The sequence below is a fragment of the Solanum lycopersicum genome, chromosome 7 (assembly GCF_036512215.1).
Source record: "Solanum lycopersicum chromosome 7, SLM_r2.1".
In the NCBI taxonomy this organism is placed as follows: Eukaryota; Viridiplantae; Streptophyta; class Magnoliopsida; order Solanales; family Solanaceae; genus Solanum; species Solanum lycopersicum.
In genome coordinates this window covers 6,785,299-6,802,079 of record NC_090806.1, presented here as the reverse complement: position 1 = coordinate 6,802,079, position 16,781 = coordinate 6,785,299, and the positions used below count along the sequence as shown (strand labels likewise).

Genomic DNA, 16,781 nt, shown 5'->3' with positions numbered 1-16,781 from the left:
AAGACCCAGGCACCCACCCACACTGAGGTTCATCGTTTTCTAGTTTTTTCTTTGCTAGTACACACAATCGCTTTCGACTGAAACCATCCATTATTCGATAATTATTTTCACGTCAATTCCCACACACACCTGCCTCCTCTCCTTTAACGATTTCAAAGAGAACAATTTTTCAGATTCATATTAGTCTTGTCGGAAAAATGGAGTTTCGCCGGAATTGTTCTTCACACAATTTAATTTTCATTTTTGATGAAATCCTCTTCTACAACTCAAATTAAAACCTTTATCAGTAAATTCTTTTGATTTTTTGTATTTTACTAATTATTAGTAATGAATTGATGTTATTCTGTTGAAGAAAATAACTATGACTATATCGATGATGGAGGTATGATTCTAGAAAGAAAAAAAAAGAATGAAGGATTAGACGGTAAAGAGGTATGTCAAGGGATGGTGGCAAAGAAATTTGCCTGATGAAAATATTGGATTGAGTAAGGAAGACAAATTGGGGAAGATGATGCCAGAGATTTTTTAATTTCTCTTTTATATGTTTAAGTTATAAATTTTTCTGTTAGAAAAAAAGTTATTTTTTTTCTAATTTTGACATCTCCATTTTGAATGGTCTGCCAAAATAAGTTTTCGTCTTCACGCGCTTCCTTAGACCTGTAATATACTCATGATGTCATGTCACCGAAAAGTATTTGATATGTATATGTTTGAACTAGTAAAGGTGCTCAATAGGTATACTATTTAATTGAGGTGTCTAAATGAATTATGCGGACAACTTTAAGGGTCTGCAGATGACTTAAGCCTATTAGTAATGAAATGGTTTAAATGCATGTATTAACATGGTTAAAGACTCAATTGTCCTCCAATATTTTTTACAACTTTTTCACTATAATTGTAAAGAGTATCTTTGTTAATAAATTTTATGCAATACATGTTGTTTTAATGCATACCAAGCCATGTATTAAAATAATTTACGTATAATTCGCAAGAGAGTTCTTCTCTTCCCGTAGGGCTTTGAGTTTGAGTATGAGCTCTGCTTCTCTAGAGGAGTGTCTGTTGGAAGTTTTTTCTAGAACCTTATAAGGAGTTCCTTGCGCTCCTTTATAAATTTAATGCAAACATAACTAATTCAAGCATTACTAATGCAAACATTATTAATTCACCTTATTTAATATTATTCTTGTACACTTTACCAAACGATCCCTTAGTAATACACACCTTTATACACAATATTGTCTAACTAATTCAAGCTATACATAGCATAAAAATTGTAGCAAGCAAGGTATTGTTCATACACAAAACTAATACATATATTATTTTTGTTGATACATTCTACCAAACGACTTGTAAATGTAGAAAATAAAAAGGTGTGTATTATAGTCAATTACTCCTTGTAAATTGATATGTAAAATGTCTTTGCCGTAGTAAATTTCTCCACACTTCGCACGATTATGAAAATCTTATTAGATTTACGAATAATTTGTTAAACCCAAAATTACAAGTACTTACTAATTATATTTTAAGAAATTTGTTTTCTTTTGTAAAATAAAAAAACTAAACAAATAAGTTTATAGATTCAACCAATATGTATTTTGTAAAATTTAAAAATTAAATTAACAATTAAATCATCATCAACATTTTATATATAATGACAAATTAACAAATCAATATAAATGTTAATAATCACACTTTGATTTAATTGTATCATGTAGCGAACTGTTTGTCAGTCACCTCTCTCCCTCAAACTCTCACTCGCCACGCTCCCTCTTTCGCTCGCTCCCTCTCACTTTTGTACAAACATAAATGTATAAAATGTGTTTGTGTTTGTATAAAGTGAGAAAAAATTATATATATATATATATATATATATATATATAGACATATATTTTCGTTTCCCTCTCTCCTCTCCCAGATCTCGCTCGTCACTCTCCTAGATCTCGCTCGCCACCCTCGTCTCTATCGCTTATACAAACAGAAACGAAATGTATAAATTGTGTTTTTTTTGTATAAAGCGAGAGAAAATTGTATATACACATGCAAATACGTATATCTTCATCCTATACATTTATAATTATACAATATAAAAATTTCCCTGCACAATTTTCTTTTGTCTTTCTCTCTTTCTCGTTTTATACATACACAAATTATACAATTGATTTGTATACAATTTTTCTTTTGTATATGTATAGCGAATTAGACAATTGGTTATTTGTATATGTATAGTGAATTATACATATTTATGTTTGCTATGGGGTGCAATTATGCAAACTTTGCTATTGCAAACAAATATGAATTTTGTGTTTGTTATATGTGCAAGTTGCTCTACAAAATATTTATCACGTTAAATAAAATATACAAGTTAATTTTAAAAATATTTTATCGTTATTTTAGAAAATACTAACTATTCTATTAGGATCTTTATTGGAGCTCTTTCAACTTTCATGGCAAAGTGAATATGTTAGAATGTATTATGAGTTCACAATACAATAATTTTATGTGAAATCTCTTTACTCAAGAAATATGAAACCATGACGTGAGTATTTATCTAAAATTATTTAGAGATCTTAGCAACAGTTAGATGTTAGGGGTGGATATTTCAGAATCAGGATTGACCAAAATATACATTCACTTTTTGTTTATGCGTTCATGGAAATAAATGGAAAATGTGTTATCTCCTATATGAATGTAGATTCTACTTGTGTGTTAGTGCAAATGTTTTTATGAATATAGGGACATTGAAATTTTGTAGTACTCTATAAGACGTGTTTAATTTGAATTGAGACTCTAGAAGGTGTGTTCAATTTTAATTAGAATTCTTGAAGGCTACTCAACAATAACCCTCTTTATGCATATATAAAGGGTATTACATTCTCTTAAAAGGTAGCTCGAAAATTCCATAAAGAGATCAATATCTTGAACATTCCGCAAATTGATGGAATATTCATATAGAGGTCAAATCTAAATCATCCAGTTCGAGAAATCCGCTACTAGCGGTCCTCGAATCATGGATAAATCTTATGACAGGAGAATAAAGGGAGGAACAGAATTGTACCCGCAATCTTGATGAATAAAATCATGTTTCTTCTTATTTTATTTGTGATTGCAGTTTATTTTCTATCACTTTAAAATTTATTGCAAATACACTTAGTTGATGTGTGTTTCTATGGTAATCAATTGTAGAATATATTACTAATTTTGATTGGCCAACCTTCTATCACTCCACAATCATGCATACACACTACAACAAATATGATATATAACTACAAAATTGTTAGATACATCATTAAATTCTTCACTAATTATTTATTTTTAATGAAAAAATTTACTTTTCGTGTTTAAATATATGAGACACATAATTTTGGTGACGAAACATAAAAGCTCGCAAAATTTTGTCCATTAAAGTTTTCACAAAAAAATTAACTCGCGTCATTTGTTAAGTAGTGTTAGTAACGAATTTAAAGTTATCAGTGAATCATTATTTCCTTACCAATAATGTATATAATTCATGACAAAATTTGCCTTAAATTTATTGATTTTTGGACTCAAAAAAATTTCATCCAAAAAATATGTCGTTACAATATCAACAAATTAGAGCTCGTAGTTAAACATTAAGTTTTAGCAAATAAAAATTTAGATTTAGTTAAGATATTTATTTTCGTCACTAATAATATAAATAATTTGTTGACAAATATTTTATCGTCTCTAATCAATATGTGATTTAGTGATAGCAAAAAAGTTGTCATAAAATATATAAGATTTTCAATAACGATGACCTAAAATTTATAATAAATAATTAAATTATTTGCTACGAATTTCTTTTACAGCAAAATATAATTTTTGTAATTACAATTATTTATAATTACAAGTGACAATTTATAAAAATAATAATACAAGTACCAACATCTAGAATTGAGACTAAATGTGAAAAAGGAAATTTTATCTTTTGAATGCTTTGAATCGAAGAATGACTCTGAATTTACTAAAATTGAAGCAAATATCTTAGATATTAATTATCTAAATCATGATTAGATCATAGATATATACAAATCATAATTTGGCAAATGGCTTTTAATTTAGTCAGTTATTTTTGCATTAGAGCAAAAAAGGACAAAAAAAATAAATACAAAGCTACAAAGCAATCGAAAAGGAAGATTCTAGTACAAAAAGAATGCCACAAATGTATGTTTACCATCGTAATAAATAAATATGTCCCTTCATTTGACTTTAAATGATTTGTCCTTCAACTTTTAATTTACACAAATAAATACTGAATTTTATAAAATTAAACAAATAGATATATTATTTTTAAGTATCGTCCTACATGACAATTTTATGTCTTATGTGGCGTCCCACATGTATTATGACACGTAAAAAACATATATGTATTACTTGTTTAATTTCATACAATTTTTAGTATCTATTTATACTTATTAAAAACTGAAGGACATAAATATGTGTTAAAATCAAATTAAAGGACTTATTAAAGGGTTTATATAATAGTTAGGGAGTGTTCTCTTCAAAATTTTGCTCATCTGTTTAAATTTGTGTTTCCCTTTTAGAAAATACTCTAAAACACCTTGCAATCAATTGTTATCATTTATGTTGTGGGGGAATTAAAATCAATGGAGGTAGAAAATAGTAAAATGGGTAGAATTATGGTTGTGGATGATATCAATTGCCATCTTGCAACTATTGCCTCACTCAAGTATTCCCAATTTGAAGGTATTTAATTTTTTTCGTTAAACGTACGCAATCGTAAATTTAAAGTGTGATGACACATGTTCCATTCCAAAATAGGGTATTTTTTTATTTTTTTTCTTGATCTAAGATTTTATGTACATCAAAATTGACATCAAATGAATCAAAGGGTCTTCTGAATTTAATCAAATCAAAACCGACATCAAATGAATTAAAGGGCCTTCTAAATTTAATCAAGTACAACTATATGAAAATTTAAACTAGACAATTATTCTTTCCATAGCTATTTAATGAATTTTGACCGTATAAAATCATGAAGACACTGATGAGAATATATGATGAAAAGATCAGTTAGTAATTTTCTGTTAGTAACAGTTTCCATTAGTTAGTTTTGTACAATAAAGTTAGTTAGCAAAGTTGTTATAAATCAACAGAATTGTTAGTTAGTTAGGAGTCTTATATTTATAGGTTCATATTGTAACTTTCTTCTCTTAATTCACATTCAATACAATACACGATTTTCTCTCTCAATTCAGTTACTCCTCTAGTTGAAGTTCATCAATGGTGTCAAGGAATGAAGCTCATCAATGGTGCTAATTTTGTCATGGTATCATAGCATTGGTTGATGTATCGTAGTTGTTCTTGTTTCGAAATTGTTTCGTAAGCTTATTCTCTTTCTGTGTTGTTTTCAAATCGATTTGATTAGCTGATTGAGAGATTGTGTTGTGAATTCTCTGTTTCAGTCATTTTCCTTCTTCTTTTTCTTCTTCTTCTTCTTCTTCTTCTTCTTCTTCTTCTTTCCTTCTGATTGAGGAAACACATTTTGTGATTGGAGATTAGCAAGTTTTTCTAGTTGTTTTCGTGTTGGATTTTTTCATAAATATTCGAACACAATGACTGGTACTCAAGCTGATCCCCCTTCTAGTTCAACTACATCTCGATTGGATTTTACTAGTCCCTTTTACCTGCATCAATCAGAAAATGCAGGATAATCCCTGTTACCTAGAGTTTTCGATGGTACCAGTTATAGATCTTGGCGAAGAGCATTTCTCAGAGCATTGTCAGTTAAAAGCAAAACAGGTTTTATCAATGGAGCAATTGTGAAACCTGTTTTTACTGATCCTAATTTCATGCAATGGGAAAGATGTGATGATATGGTCACATCTTGGATCTTAAATTTCTTGTCTCCAGAATTGCGTGATAGCCTGCAATATGTGAATAATGCCAAGGAGTTATGGGCAGAGTTAGAGGAAAGATACAATCAAACCAATTGGTGTAAATTGTATCAATTATAGAAGGAGATTAATGAACTTGTTCAAGGCACTTTAGACATCACTAAGTATTACACAACAATGAAAAAGCTGTGGGAGGAGATGAGTACAGTTGATGTCAATTCTCAGTGCACATGTGTGTGCTCTTGTGGGGGGTAAAACAAAGTTACAGAATGCTGAACAAGATAAAAGACGGATACATTTTTAATGGGGTTAAATGAAATGTATACGACTGTTAGAGGTAGCATTCTTATGATGAGAACTCTTCCTAGCATGGTTCAAGCTTTTGACATTCTATGCCAAGAAGAACAACAAAGAGAAGTGAAGCATCATAATCATACAGCCTTAGATTCTACTTCTCTCAATGCTTATGGAAAATACAAAAATAATGCAGGTTACAAGGGATTCAGAACAAATTATAGTTCATCTAAAGGAGTTGAACTAGTTCTGGTAATACAAGCAATAATAATGTGTCTAGAGGAAATTCAAGTACCAACAGGTCTTTTTTAGTCTGCGACTATTGCAACAAATCAGGACACACGAGAGATAGATGTTATAAACTTCATGGATATCCATCCAATCCAAAGTTTCAAAAGCGAAAAGGAACAAGTTCTGCAGCAAATATGTGTGCTTCTGATATGAATATACAACAATATGAGGAAGAGTCTGAAATGAGAAAGCAGATGCCACTAAACCTGTCCAAAGATCAATATGAACAACTACTCAACATCTTGGGAACTATACAAGCTGGAAATGGAGGTTTTAATTTTGATAATTCAAACAACATGCTGAATGGGGCTGTGAACTTGGCAGGTATACTTGCTTGTTATTCCTTTATCACTGATATAGGTGATCTTTATTGTAAATGTGTTAAACTAACTGCTGGCTCTTGGATCATAGATTTAGGATCATCACACCATATGACCTATGATAAAACCACTCTCACCAACATTAGAACACTCTCATATCCTTTCTTAATATCACTCCCTAATGGTTACAAGGTTAAAGTGACTCAAGTTGGCGATGCTTGTTTAAATCCAGTTTTAACTCTGAGCAAAGTGTTATTTGTTCCTAGCTTCAAGTATAATCTCATTTCTATTCATTGTTTAGCATTACAACTTACTGGAGTAATCAGTTTTGATAAGTTTTCTTATTTGTTGCAGGGCCCTTCTCTGAAGAGCCCTCTGGAACTTGGTAAAGCCAATAAAGGTCTATATTTCTTGTGTCAAAAATGTCACAATTGCTGCAAGTCTACTGAGGAAAAGTCACCTCATTCTAATTGTCATCTTGTCTCAAAAATTCACACTGCATCTTCTGTAAAACAATCTCAAATTTCTACTATAAATAAACCAGATTGTAAGGCTATTCCTTCTTCTTATTCTAATGATAAATGTCTTTCATTTGCTAATGTCTCTAGTCACACTTATAATGATCAACTGCTGTGGCATGCTAGATTAGGCCATGTACCCTTTGTAAAGATGAGGAATATATCAGCCATACCTGTAAATTTTTCTCCTAAACAACCTTTTACATGCAATATATGCCCTATGGCTAGGAAAACTAGGATGCCTTTTCCAGAAAGCACATCTACCACTACCACAATTTTTGAATTGCTACATGTTGATTTATGGGGGCCATATCACATTCCTACTCATGATGGTTACCATTATTTTCTTACTATGGTGGATGACTACAGTAGGTCCACTTGGACACAATTACTAAGGTGCAAATTGTTTCCAATCTGTGTTATAAAATCAGAAATTACTGGTTCTAATAAATCATTCAGAAAAACAAAGTAACTGAGATTTTTTATAACCAGTAAATAAGATGAACAGAAATTAATTTGTAAAAAATAATTTAATCTGTAAAAACGTACCAGAATCTGGAATACTCTTATTGAAAATATAGGAAGAAAATCAAGTCCACTGAATTCACAGTGTCCCCTTAAGGAAATTATTCCCCTCTAGTATCCGAGGTTTGATTTGGAATATAACCTCCCAAGGTAAAATGATTTTAATTAGTAGAGTATAGATACAAAAAACTCTACTGTCAGCGAATCAATCCACAACAGGAAAGTACATGAAGAAATATGTGTTTTGTAAGAAGAAGGAAGATTAGAAAAAATTCGTAGGAAATATTCTGAAGACTGAATGGTATTTATAGGCAAGAAAAATATATTCTGAAAGGTTGCAACCCTTTCAGAATTAACACGACCATTAATGAAAGGTTGCAAACTTTCAAATGGTATTGACTGTTCCTGAAAGTTGCAACCTTTCAGAACAGTCATGGTGGGAAATTTTGAATATAATGGAATTTAAAACGGGTCATTCGCGCGGATCCGAGTCGGGTCGGGTTAACTAAAAAGTTGAAAATATTTCGGTTAAATTCTGTTATCAACTAATTTATTGAAAATAATTTTTGGCCATTTAAAATTAATTAATATATAATTAAAATAAATTTTGTCCAAAAAATTATCTCTCGATCGATCATTTGCCAAAGCCGAAGCGAGCGAGCGACGACGACAACGGCGCGAGGGGGGTCCCTCTTTCCAACCCTTTTAACAATTAATAAGAGTGTTTATTTATTTAAACTCTCCTATTTTCCTTTCCATTAGCGATGGGGGACTATTGCCTTTTTCATTAAAGCATTAGAGGACTTTTCAAGTTCCCAACCTTTCAAGTTCTAAACCTTTCAAATTCCTCTCCTTCCCTCTATTTCCCATCAATTCTTGCTACATACCCAACAATCCCCCACATTGATGGGGAATAGTTATAACATAGGAATGCACGGACAATTGTGTACTTTACAAGCAAGGATTAATTGCATCTGGATAAGTAGGTTTCCCCTTGTACTTTCCGTAGTGAACATATGTCGGATATACTCGGTCAATCGGTAGATGTGATATCTTTGAACTGTCAAACTTTGGTGTATACCTAGACAGCCATATGTCACACAATTAACCCTTTACTGTTTATGATTCTTACGGTTGTGTTTGTTTCAACCATGAACACCTCCTGGTTTCATGAGTGTATAGAGAATAGGCTTTTGACATAAATTCTCTTTGAAGCGGCTTCCACTTCACACTCACATAGGTGATTTCTAACCGTGTCATCTCGTAGATATACTATTTGGTCCAATCTACCAAACTTAGCAAATCATTAAAAACTTTAAGCTTTATTACCTCATTAACAAGCCTTAAAGTCTTAACCTTTTCCTGAACATTGTCTTCATCATGAGAATGGATTGAGTTATTTAACAATGTCGAACCGTCAGCCACAACTTTGTTTTTCTCCTTGAATCTAGCTCTTGGGATCTCCAATCTGCTAGATAGAGTTACCGTCATGATGACTTGTCCTAAGTCGTAAACCCATTCCCTTAGATGATCTTTCAACTGCCTCTCTCACTAGGCCTTTCGTTAGTGGATCTGACACATTATCACTTGACTTTACATAGTTAATTGTGATAATTCCACTAGAGAGCAGTTGTCTTATGGTGTTATGTCTACGTCGTATATGACGAGACTTCCCGTTGTACATAACGCTCTCTGCCCTACCTATTGCTGCTTGACTATCGCAATGTATGCAAATTGGTCTGACAGGTTTGGGCCAGAATGGAATATCCTCTAGGAAATTCCGGAGCCATTCTGCTTCTTCACATGTCTTATCCAAAGCAATGAATTCAGATTCCATTGTGGAGCGAGCAATACATGTCTGTTTGGAAGATTTCCAAGAGACAGCTCCTCCACCAAGTATGACTACATAACCACTCGTGGATTTTACATCATTTGACCCGGTGATCCAATTTGCATCACTATATCCTTCAATCACAGCAGGATATTTATTATAATGCAAAGCATAATGTTGTGTCCATTTTAGATAACCCAACACACGTTTCATAGCCATCCAGTGAGTTTAATTTGGATTACTAGTGTACCGACTCAGTTTACTAATAGCACATGCTATATCTGATCGTGTGCAATTCACAATATACATCAAACTTCCCAACACTCTGGCATATTCCAATTGAGAGTCACTTTGACCTTCATTCTTTTTAAATGTACAACTTAAATCAATTGGAGTTTTGACTACATTGAAATTCAAGTAATTGAATTTATCCAATACTTTTTCAATATAATGAGATTGAGATAATGCTAGTCCCTGGGGAGTTTTGATAATCCTGACCCCTAAGATCAAATCAACAACTCCTAAGTCTTTCATATCGAACTTGTTGGACAACATGCGCTTAGTAGCATTTATATCATCAATTTCTTTACTCATTATTAACATGTCATCAACATACAAACAAACAATGACTTCATGATTCATAACATTTTTTATGTAAACACATTTATCACATTTGTTAATCTTGAATCCATTTGCCAACATTACTTGATCAAATTTAGCATGCCATTGTTTGGGTGCTTGCTTGAGTCCATAAAGTGACTTCACAAGCCTGCATACTTTCTTTTCTTTACCAGGAACTATAAACCCTTCAGGTTGTTCCATGTAAATTTCTTCCTGTAACTCTCCATTTAAGAAGGCTGTCTTTACATCCATTTGGTGAATTTTAAGATCATGCACTGCTGCAAGTGCTATTAACATCCTAATTGATGTTATCCTTGTTACTGGAGAATATGTGTCAAAGTAGTCCAGACCTTCCTTTTGTCTGTACTCTTTGACTACCAGTCTAGCCTTATATTTGTCAATAGTCCCATCAGGTTTCATTTTCCTTTTAAAGATCCATTTTGATCCTAAAGGTTTATTTCCTGGAGGAAGATCAGTCAATTCCCAAGTGTGATTGCTTAAAATTGATTCAATCTCACTATTGACTGCTTCTTTCCAATAAGTTGACTCTGACGAAGACATAGCTGCTTTAAATGTTTGAGGCTCATTTTCAAGCAATAGTGCTACAAAATCTGGTCCGAAAGAAACAGATTTTCGTTGTCGAGTACTTCGCCTAGGTTCCTCACTAGTTAGAATATTTTCCATTGATTCCTCTCGTGGTCGTTTAGATCTTTAACTTGTTGACTCACTTTCAGTTTTATACGGGTAAATGTTTTCAAAAAACTATGCATTATCTGATTCAATTATCGTATTAACATGAATCTCAGGATTATCAGATTCGTGAACCAAAAATCGACAGGCTTTACTATTCCCAGCATATCCAATAAAGACACAATCTATTGTTTTGGGTCCAATTTTAACCCTCTTCGGTAAAGGAACCTCTACCTTGGCTAAACACCCCCACACTTTAAAATATTTCAAGTTGGGTTTTCTTCCTTTCCACAACTCATATGGAATTGATTGTGTTTTTCGATGGGGTACTCTATTGAGTATTTTATTAGCTGTAAGAATGGCTTCCCCCCAAAGATTTCGCGGTGAACCAAAATTGATCATTAAGGCATTCATCATTTTCTTTAATGTTCTGTTCTTCCGTTCTGCCAAACCATTTAACTGTGGTGTATAAGGTGCAGTAGTTTGATGAATAATACCATATTCCAAACATATCTCTGCAAAAGGAGATTCATATTCACCACCCCTATCACTCCGAATCATTTTTATCTTTAGATTCAATTGGTTTTCCAGTTCATTTTTGTATTGCTTAAATGCATCAATTGCTTCATCCTTACTATTAAGCAAGTATACATAACAAAATCGAGTGCAGTCATCAATAAAAGTTATAAAGTACTTTTTTCCACCACGAGATGGTGTTGACTTCATATCGCATATATCTGTGTGAATTAAGTCTAAAGTTTTAGAATTTCTTTCAACAGACTTGTAAGGATGTTTAACAAACTTACTTTCCACACAAATTTCACATTTCGACTTATCGCATTTAAAATCAGGCAATACTTCTAAATTAACCAATTTTCGCAAGGCTTTGTAATTTACATGTCCCAAACGGGCATGCCATAAATCACTTAACTCCAATAAGTAAACAGAAGCAGAATTTTTATTGATACTGTCAATAACCATTACATTTAGTTTGAAAAGACCCTCGTTGAGATAGCCATTTCCTATGAACATTTCATTCTTACTTATTACAGCTTTATCACTAATTAGGACACACTTAAACCCGTTCTTAACGAGTAGTGCAGTAGAAACTAAATTCTTCCTAATAGTAGGGACATGAAGAACATTGTTTAAAGTCAACACTTTGCCGGATGTCATTTTCAACATTACTTTGCCAGTTCCTACAATCCTTGCTGTTGCTGTGTTTCCAATGAATAAATCTTCATCGTACTCAGCAGGAGTGTATGTTGCAAAGGCTTCTTTTTCAGAGCAAATATGTCTAGTGGCACCTGAGTCGAGAAACCACTCCTTGGAATTTCCAACTAAGTTACACTCCGATATCATTGCACACAAGTCATCTGCATCTTCCATTTTTTCCACGATGTTTGCTTGATTTTTCCCTTTGCCTTTGTTTTTGTCCTTTCTTGGAGCATGACAATCAGAAGATCTATGACTAGCCCTGCCACAATTATAACAGTTGCCTTTGAATTTCTTCTTGGCCTGTTCTAACTTCTGCCCGTTGGACTTCTTTCTCTTTTTGTCTTTGGTAGAAGCTTCTTCAATAATATTAACTCCAATGATTGTTGAACTCTTACGCGACTTCTTTTCGGCATTTCAGTTATCTTCCTCAATCTTGAGCCGAATCACAAGATCATCAAGCTTCATTTCTTTACGCTTGTGCTTTAGATAATTCTTGAAATCATTCCACGAAGGAGGCAACTTCTCGATCATTGCAGCCACTTGAAAAGCTTCATTTACTACCATATCTTCAGCAACCAGATCATGGAGAATAAGTTGAAGTTCCTGCACTTGTGATCCAATAGTTTTACTATCTGTTATTTTATAGTCTGAAAACTTTGCGACCACAAACTTTTTCAAGCATGCATCTTCTGTCTTATATTTCTTCTCAAGTGCATTCCACAACTCTTTTGAAGTTGTTATTGCACTATAGACATTATATAAGTCATCCTCTAAAGCACTCAAAATGTAACCTTTACATAGGAAGTCTGACTGTTTCCATGCTTCAACAATCATAAATTTTTCCCTGTCTGGCATATCATCAGCAGGAACTGGAGTATCTTCACTTGTAAATTTCTGCAGACCAAGAGTGGTAAACCAAAAAAAAATACTCATTGCTGCCATCCTTTAAAATTCACACCTGTGAATTTACCCGGTTTCTCTGCTTGTGATACAAGAGGTCGGGTTGGTACAACAACAGCCACTGTAACACCAGTGTTTAACATTTCTGATAAACAAAATTGATACAATATAAGTAAGCAATAAAAATATAATTGCAGACTTAAAGGAGTATAAAATCACAAAGATTTTTGTCTCCACCAGAAACACAGATTTAATAATTTCCTTAAGATTGTTTCCAATCTGTGTTATAAAATCAGAAATTACTGGTTCTAATAAATCATTCAGAAACACAAAGTAACTGAGATTTTTTATAACCAGTAAATAAGATGAACAGAAATTAATTTGTAAAAAATAATTTAATCTGTAAAAACGTACCAGAATCTGAAATACTCTTATTGAAAATTTAGGAAGAAAATCAAGTCCACTGAATTCACAGTGTCCCCTTAAGGAAATTATTCCCCTCTAATATCCGAGGTTTTATTTGGAATATAACCTCCCAAGGTAAAATGATTTTAATCAGTAGAGTATAGATACCAAAAACTCTACTGTCAGCGAATCAATCCACAGCAGGAAAGTACACGAAGAAATATGTGTTTTGTAAGAAGAAGGAAGATCGAAAAAAATTCATAGGAAATATTCTGAAGACTGAATGGTATTTATAGGCAAGAAGAATATATTCTAAAAGGTTGCAACCCTTTCAGAATTAACACGACCATTAATGAAAGGTTGCAAACTTTCAAATGGTATTGACTGTTCCTGAAAGTTTCAACCTTTCAGAACAGTCATGGCGAGAAATTTTGAATATAACGGAATTTAAAACGGGTCACTCGCGCGGATTCGAGTCGGGTCGGGTTTAAAATTAATTAATAAATAATTAAAATAAATTTTGTCCAAAAAATTATCTCTCGATCGATCATTTGCCAAAGTCAAAGCCAAAGCCAAAGCCAAAGCCGAATCCAAAGCGAGCGAGCGATGACGACGACGGCGCGAGGGGGGTCCCTCTTTCCAACCCTTTTAACAATTAATAGGAGTGTTTATTTATTTAAACTCTCCTATTTTACTTTCCATTATCGATGAGGGGTTATTGCCTTTTTCAATAAAGCATTAGAGGACTTTTCAAGTTCCCAACCTTTCAAGTTCTAAACCTTTCAAATTCCTCTCCTTCCCTCTATTTTCCATCAATTCTTGCTACATACCCAACAAAAAGTAATGCTCTTCAAACCATATAAGCCTTTGTATCTCTCATAGAAAACCAATTTCAAACTAAGTTGAAATCCATAAGATCAGACAATGGTTTAGAATTTACCTCAGCTGAAGCTGTATATTTTTTTCAAACCAAAGGCATTATACACCAAAGGACTTGTCCATATACACCTCAACAAAATGGAGTAGTAGAAAGGAAACATAAATACTTACTTGAAACAGCAAGAGCACTCTTATTTCAATCAAAATTACCTACGAAATACTTGGGAGAGTGTGTATTAACTGCCACATATATAATAAACAGATTGCCTACTAAACTTCTTCAAAACAAATCTCCATATGAGATATTATCTGAAGAGTTTTGGTTGTCTTTGTATTCCAACCGTCTTAAAAACTCACAAGGATAAACTTGACCCAAGAACCACTCCCCATGTTTTTGTTGGCTACCATTCAATACAAAAGGCTACAATGTTTTGAATTTAGCTACCCAGAAATTTCACATATCTAGAGATATTATTTTCCATGAAATTTTTTTTCCTTTTGTTCTTGCTCCTGATGACTCTAGTTTCAGTTCTATTTTACAAATGCTCACTCATTTTGTCAATATGCCTTGTGTGCCTGGAAAATAAACATTTTTGTTGTTGATGAAATGCTGGAAAATCTTACACCACATAAAGTCACTGATAATCAAGTAACCAATATTACTAACATACATGAAACACCATCTGTTGATATACATGATTCTACACCATAAGAACCACAAGAACCTAGAAGAACTTCCATACAATAAATACTCCTATTTATCTAAAGGATTACACCTACATCCTACCTAAGTTACATGATTCCTATCTAAGTTACATTCCCTCAATGCTTTTATGTCTCACAATAACCATGTATGTTTCAATAGTCTTTGTTCTGATAGCCAGCAGCTAGTCACAACCATTTCACATGAATGTGAACCTAATTCTTGTGAAGAGGTAATATTGCACCCTGCTTGGAAGCAAGCCATGACACATGAGTTTGAAGCTTTGTATGCTAATGATACTTGGGAAATGGTCATGTTACCTGATGGAAAAAAGGCTATTGGTTGTAAATGGGTATACAAAATAAAGCATAAAGCTGATGGAAGTATAGAGAGATTCAAGGCTAGGCTGGTAGTATAAGGTTATACACAACAAGCAGGAGTAGATTACACTGAAACATTTTCACCTGTGGTGAAAATGACTACTGTTAGAACACTGATTTCGTTAGCTGTTAAGAAATGTTGGAATTTGTATCAAATAGATGTGAATAATGCATTTTTACATGGTGATTTACATGGTACCTCCACAAGATCTTACAACAGGTTGTGATAACATGGTGTGCAAATTAAAGAAATCCTTGTATGGCCTGAAACAGGCAAGTAGTCAATGGTATGAGAAGCTGGCAAACAGTTTGTCTTCAAGAGGGTATCAACATTGAGATAGTGATTATTCTTTGTTTTATAAAAAGAATGGGTGTTCTTTGTTATTTATTGCTACATACGTGGATGATATAATCATGACTGGTAATGATGTTGCTGAAATCAATTCTTTAATGTGTTTCCTTCAAAACTAATTCAGAATAAAATTTTTGGGTAAACTACACTATTTCTTAAGCCTAGAAATCTTGTACAGACATGATGGTGTTCTTATCTCTCAAAGGAAATTCACTTCTGATCTTCTGAAGGACTTTGATGTGTTTAGTTGCAAAACTACTTCATCACCACTTGATTGCACTGAAAAGTTAAAAGCCACAGATGGTAAGCTCTTAACTGATCCTACTCAATATAAAAAGTAGGTGGGCAAGCTCAATTTTCTAACTAATACTAGAATGGACATATCCTATAGTGTCCAACATTTGAGTCAATTCATGCAATCACCCAGGGAACCACATTTGATAACAGCCTACCATGTACTCAGATATTTGAAACAGGATCCAACCATAGGTATTTTTATTTCAAACAAGCCTGAGCTCACTGTCAGTGCCTACTGTGACTCTGATTGGGCTGCTTGCCCTGAATCAAGGAGGTTTGTTAGTGGTTACCTAGTACTTATGGGAGACAGTCCTATCAGCTAGAAACCTAAGAAGCAAGCAACAGTATCATTATCATCTGCTGAAGCTGAATATAGGGCAATAAGACAAGTTGTGGGAGAGCTAGTATGGCTTGAAAGGTTGCTAGGTGAATTGGATGTGAAATGTTCCCTGCCTATACATGTTCATTGTGACAGTCAAGCAACAGTTCACTTTACCAAGAATCCAGTTTTTCACGAACGGACAAAACATATTGAAATTGATTGCCATTTTGTAAGAACTAAACTTCATCAAGGTTTAATCACACTCCCCATCATATATCCACCGATTCACAATTGGCAAACATCTTCAACATAGTCTTGACTGGGGTTAAATACACTTCTCTATTACACAAGTTGTCTGT

At 33.2% G+C, this 16,781-nt stretch overlaps 1 protein-coding gene across 1 annotated transcript; it reads left to right on the top strand.

Moving 5' to 3' along the window:
- Window positions 1-6,179: 6,179 nt before the first annotated feature.
- LOC138337198 (uncharacterized) lies at window positions 6,180-16,423 on the top strand. The gene is made up of 4 exons (XM_069286833.1): window positions 6,180-6,422; window positions 6,560-7,695; window positions 15,234-15,480; window positions 16,280-16,423. Exons 1-4 carry the CDS (start codon window positions 6,180-6,182, stop codon window positions 16,421-16,423), a joined length of 1,770 nt encoding a protein of 589 aa, XP_069142934.1.
- Window positions 16,424-16,781: the final 358 nt, after the last annotated feature.

Excerpts from the sequence above, each read along its gene's own strand:
- LOC138337198 (XM_069286833.1), top strand. The coding sequence starts at position 6,180 with ATGGGGTTAAATGAAATGTATACGACTGTTAGAGGTAGCATTCTTATG. Across the intron at positions 6,423-6,559 it reads AAGGAGTTGAACTAGTTCTG|TTTCAAAAGCGAAAAGGAAC; the intron begins GTAATACAAGCA and ends TCCAATCCAAAG. Across the intron at positions 15,481-16,279 it reads AGAGATTCAAGGCTAGGCTG|GATCCAACCATAGGTATTTT; the intron begins GTAGTATAAGGT and ends TATTTGAAACAG.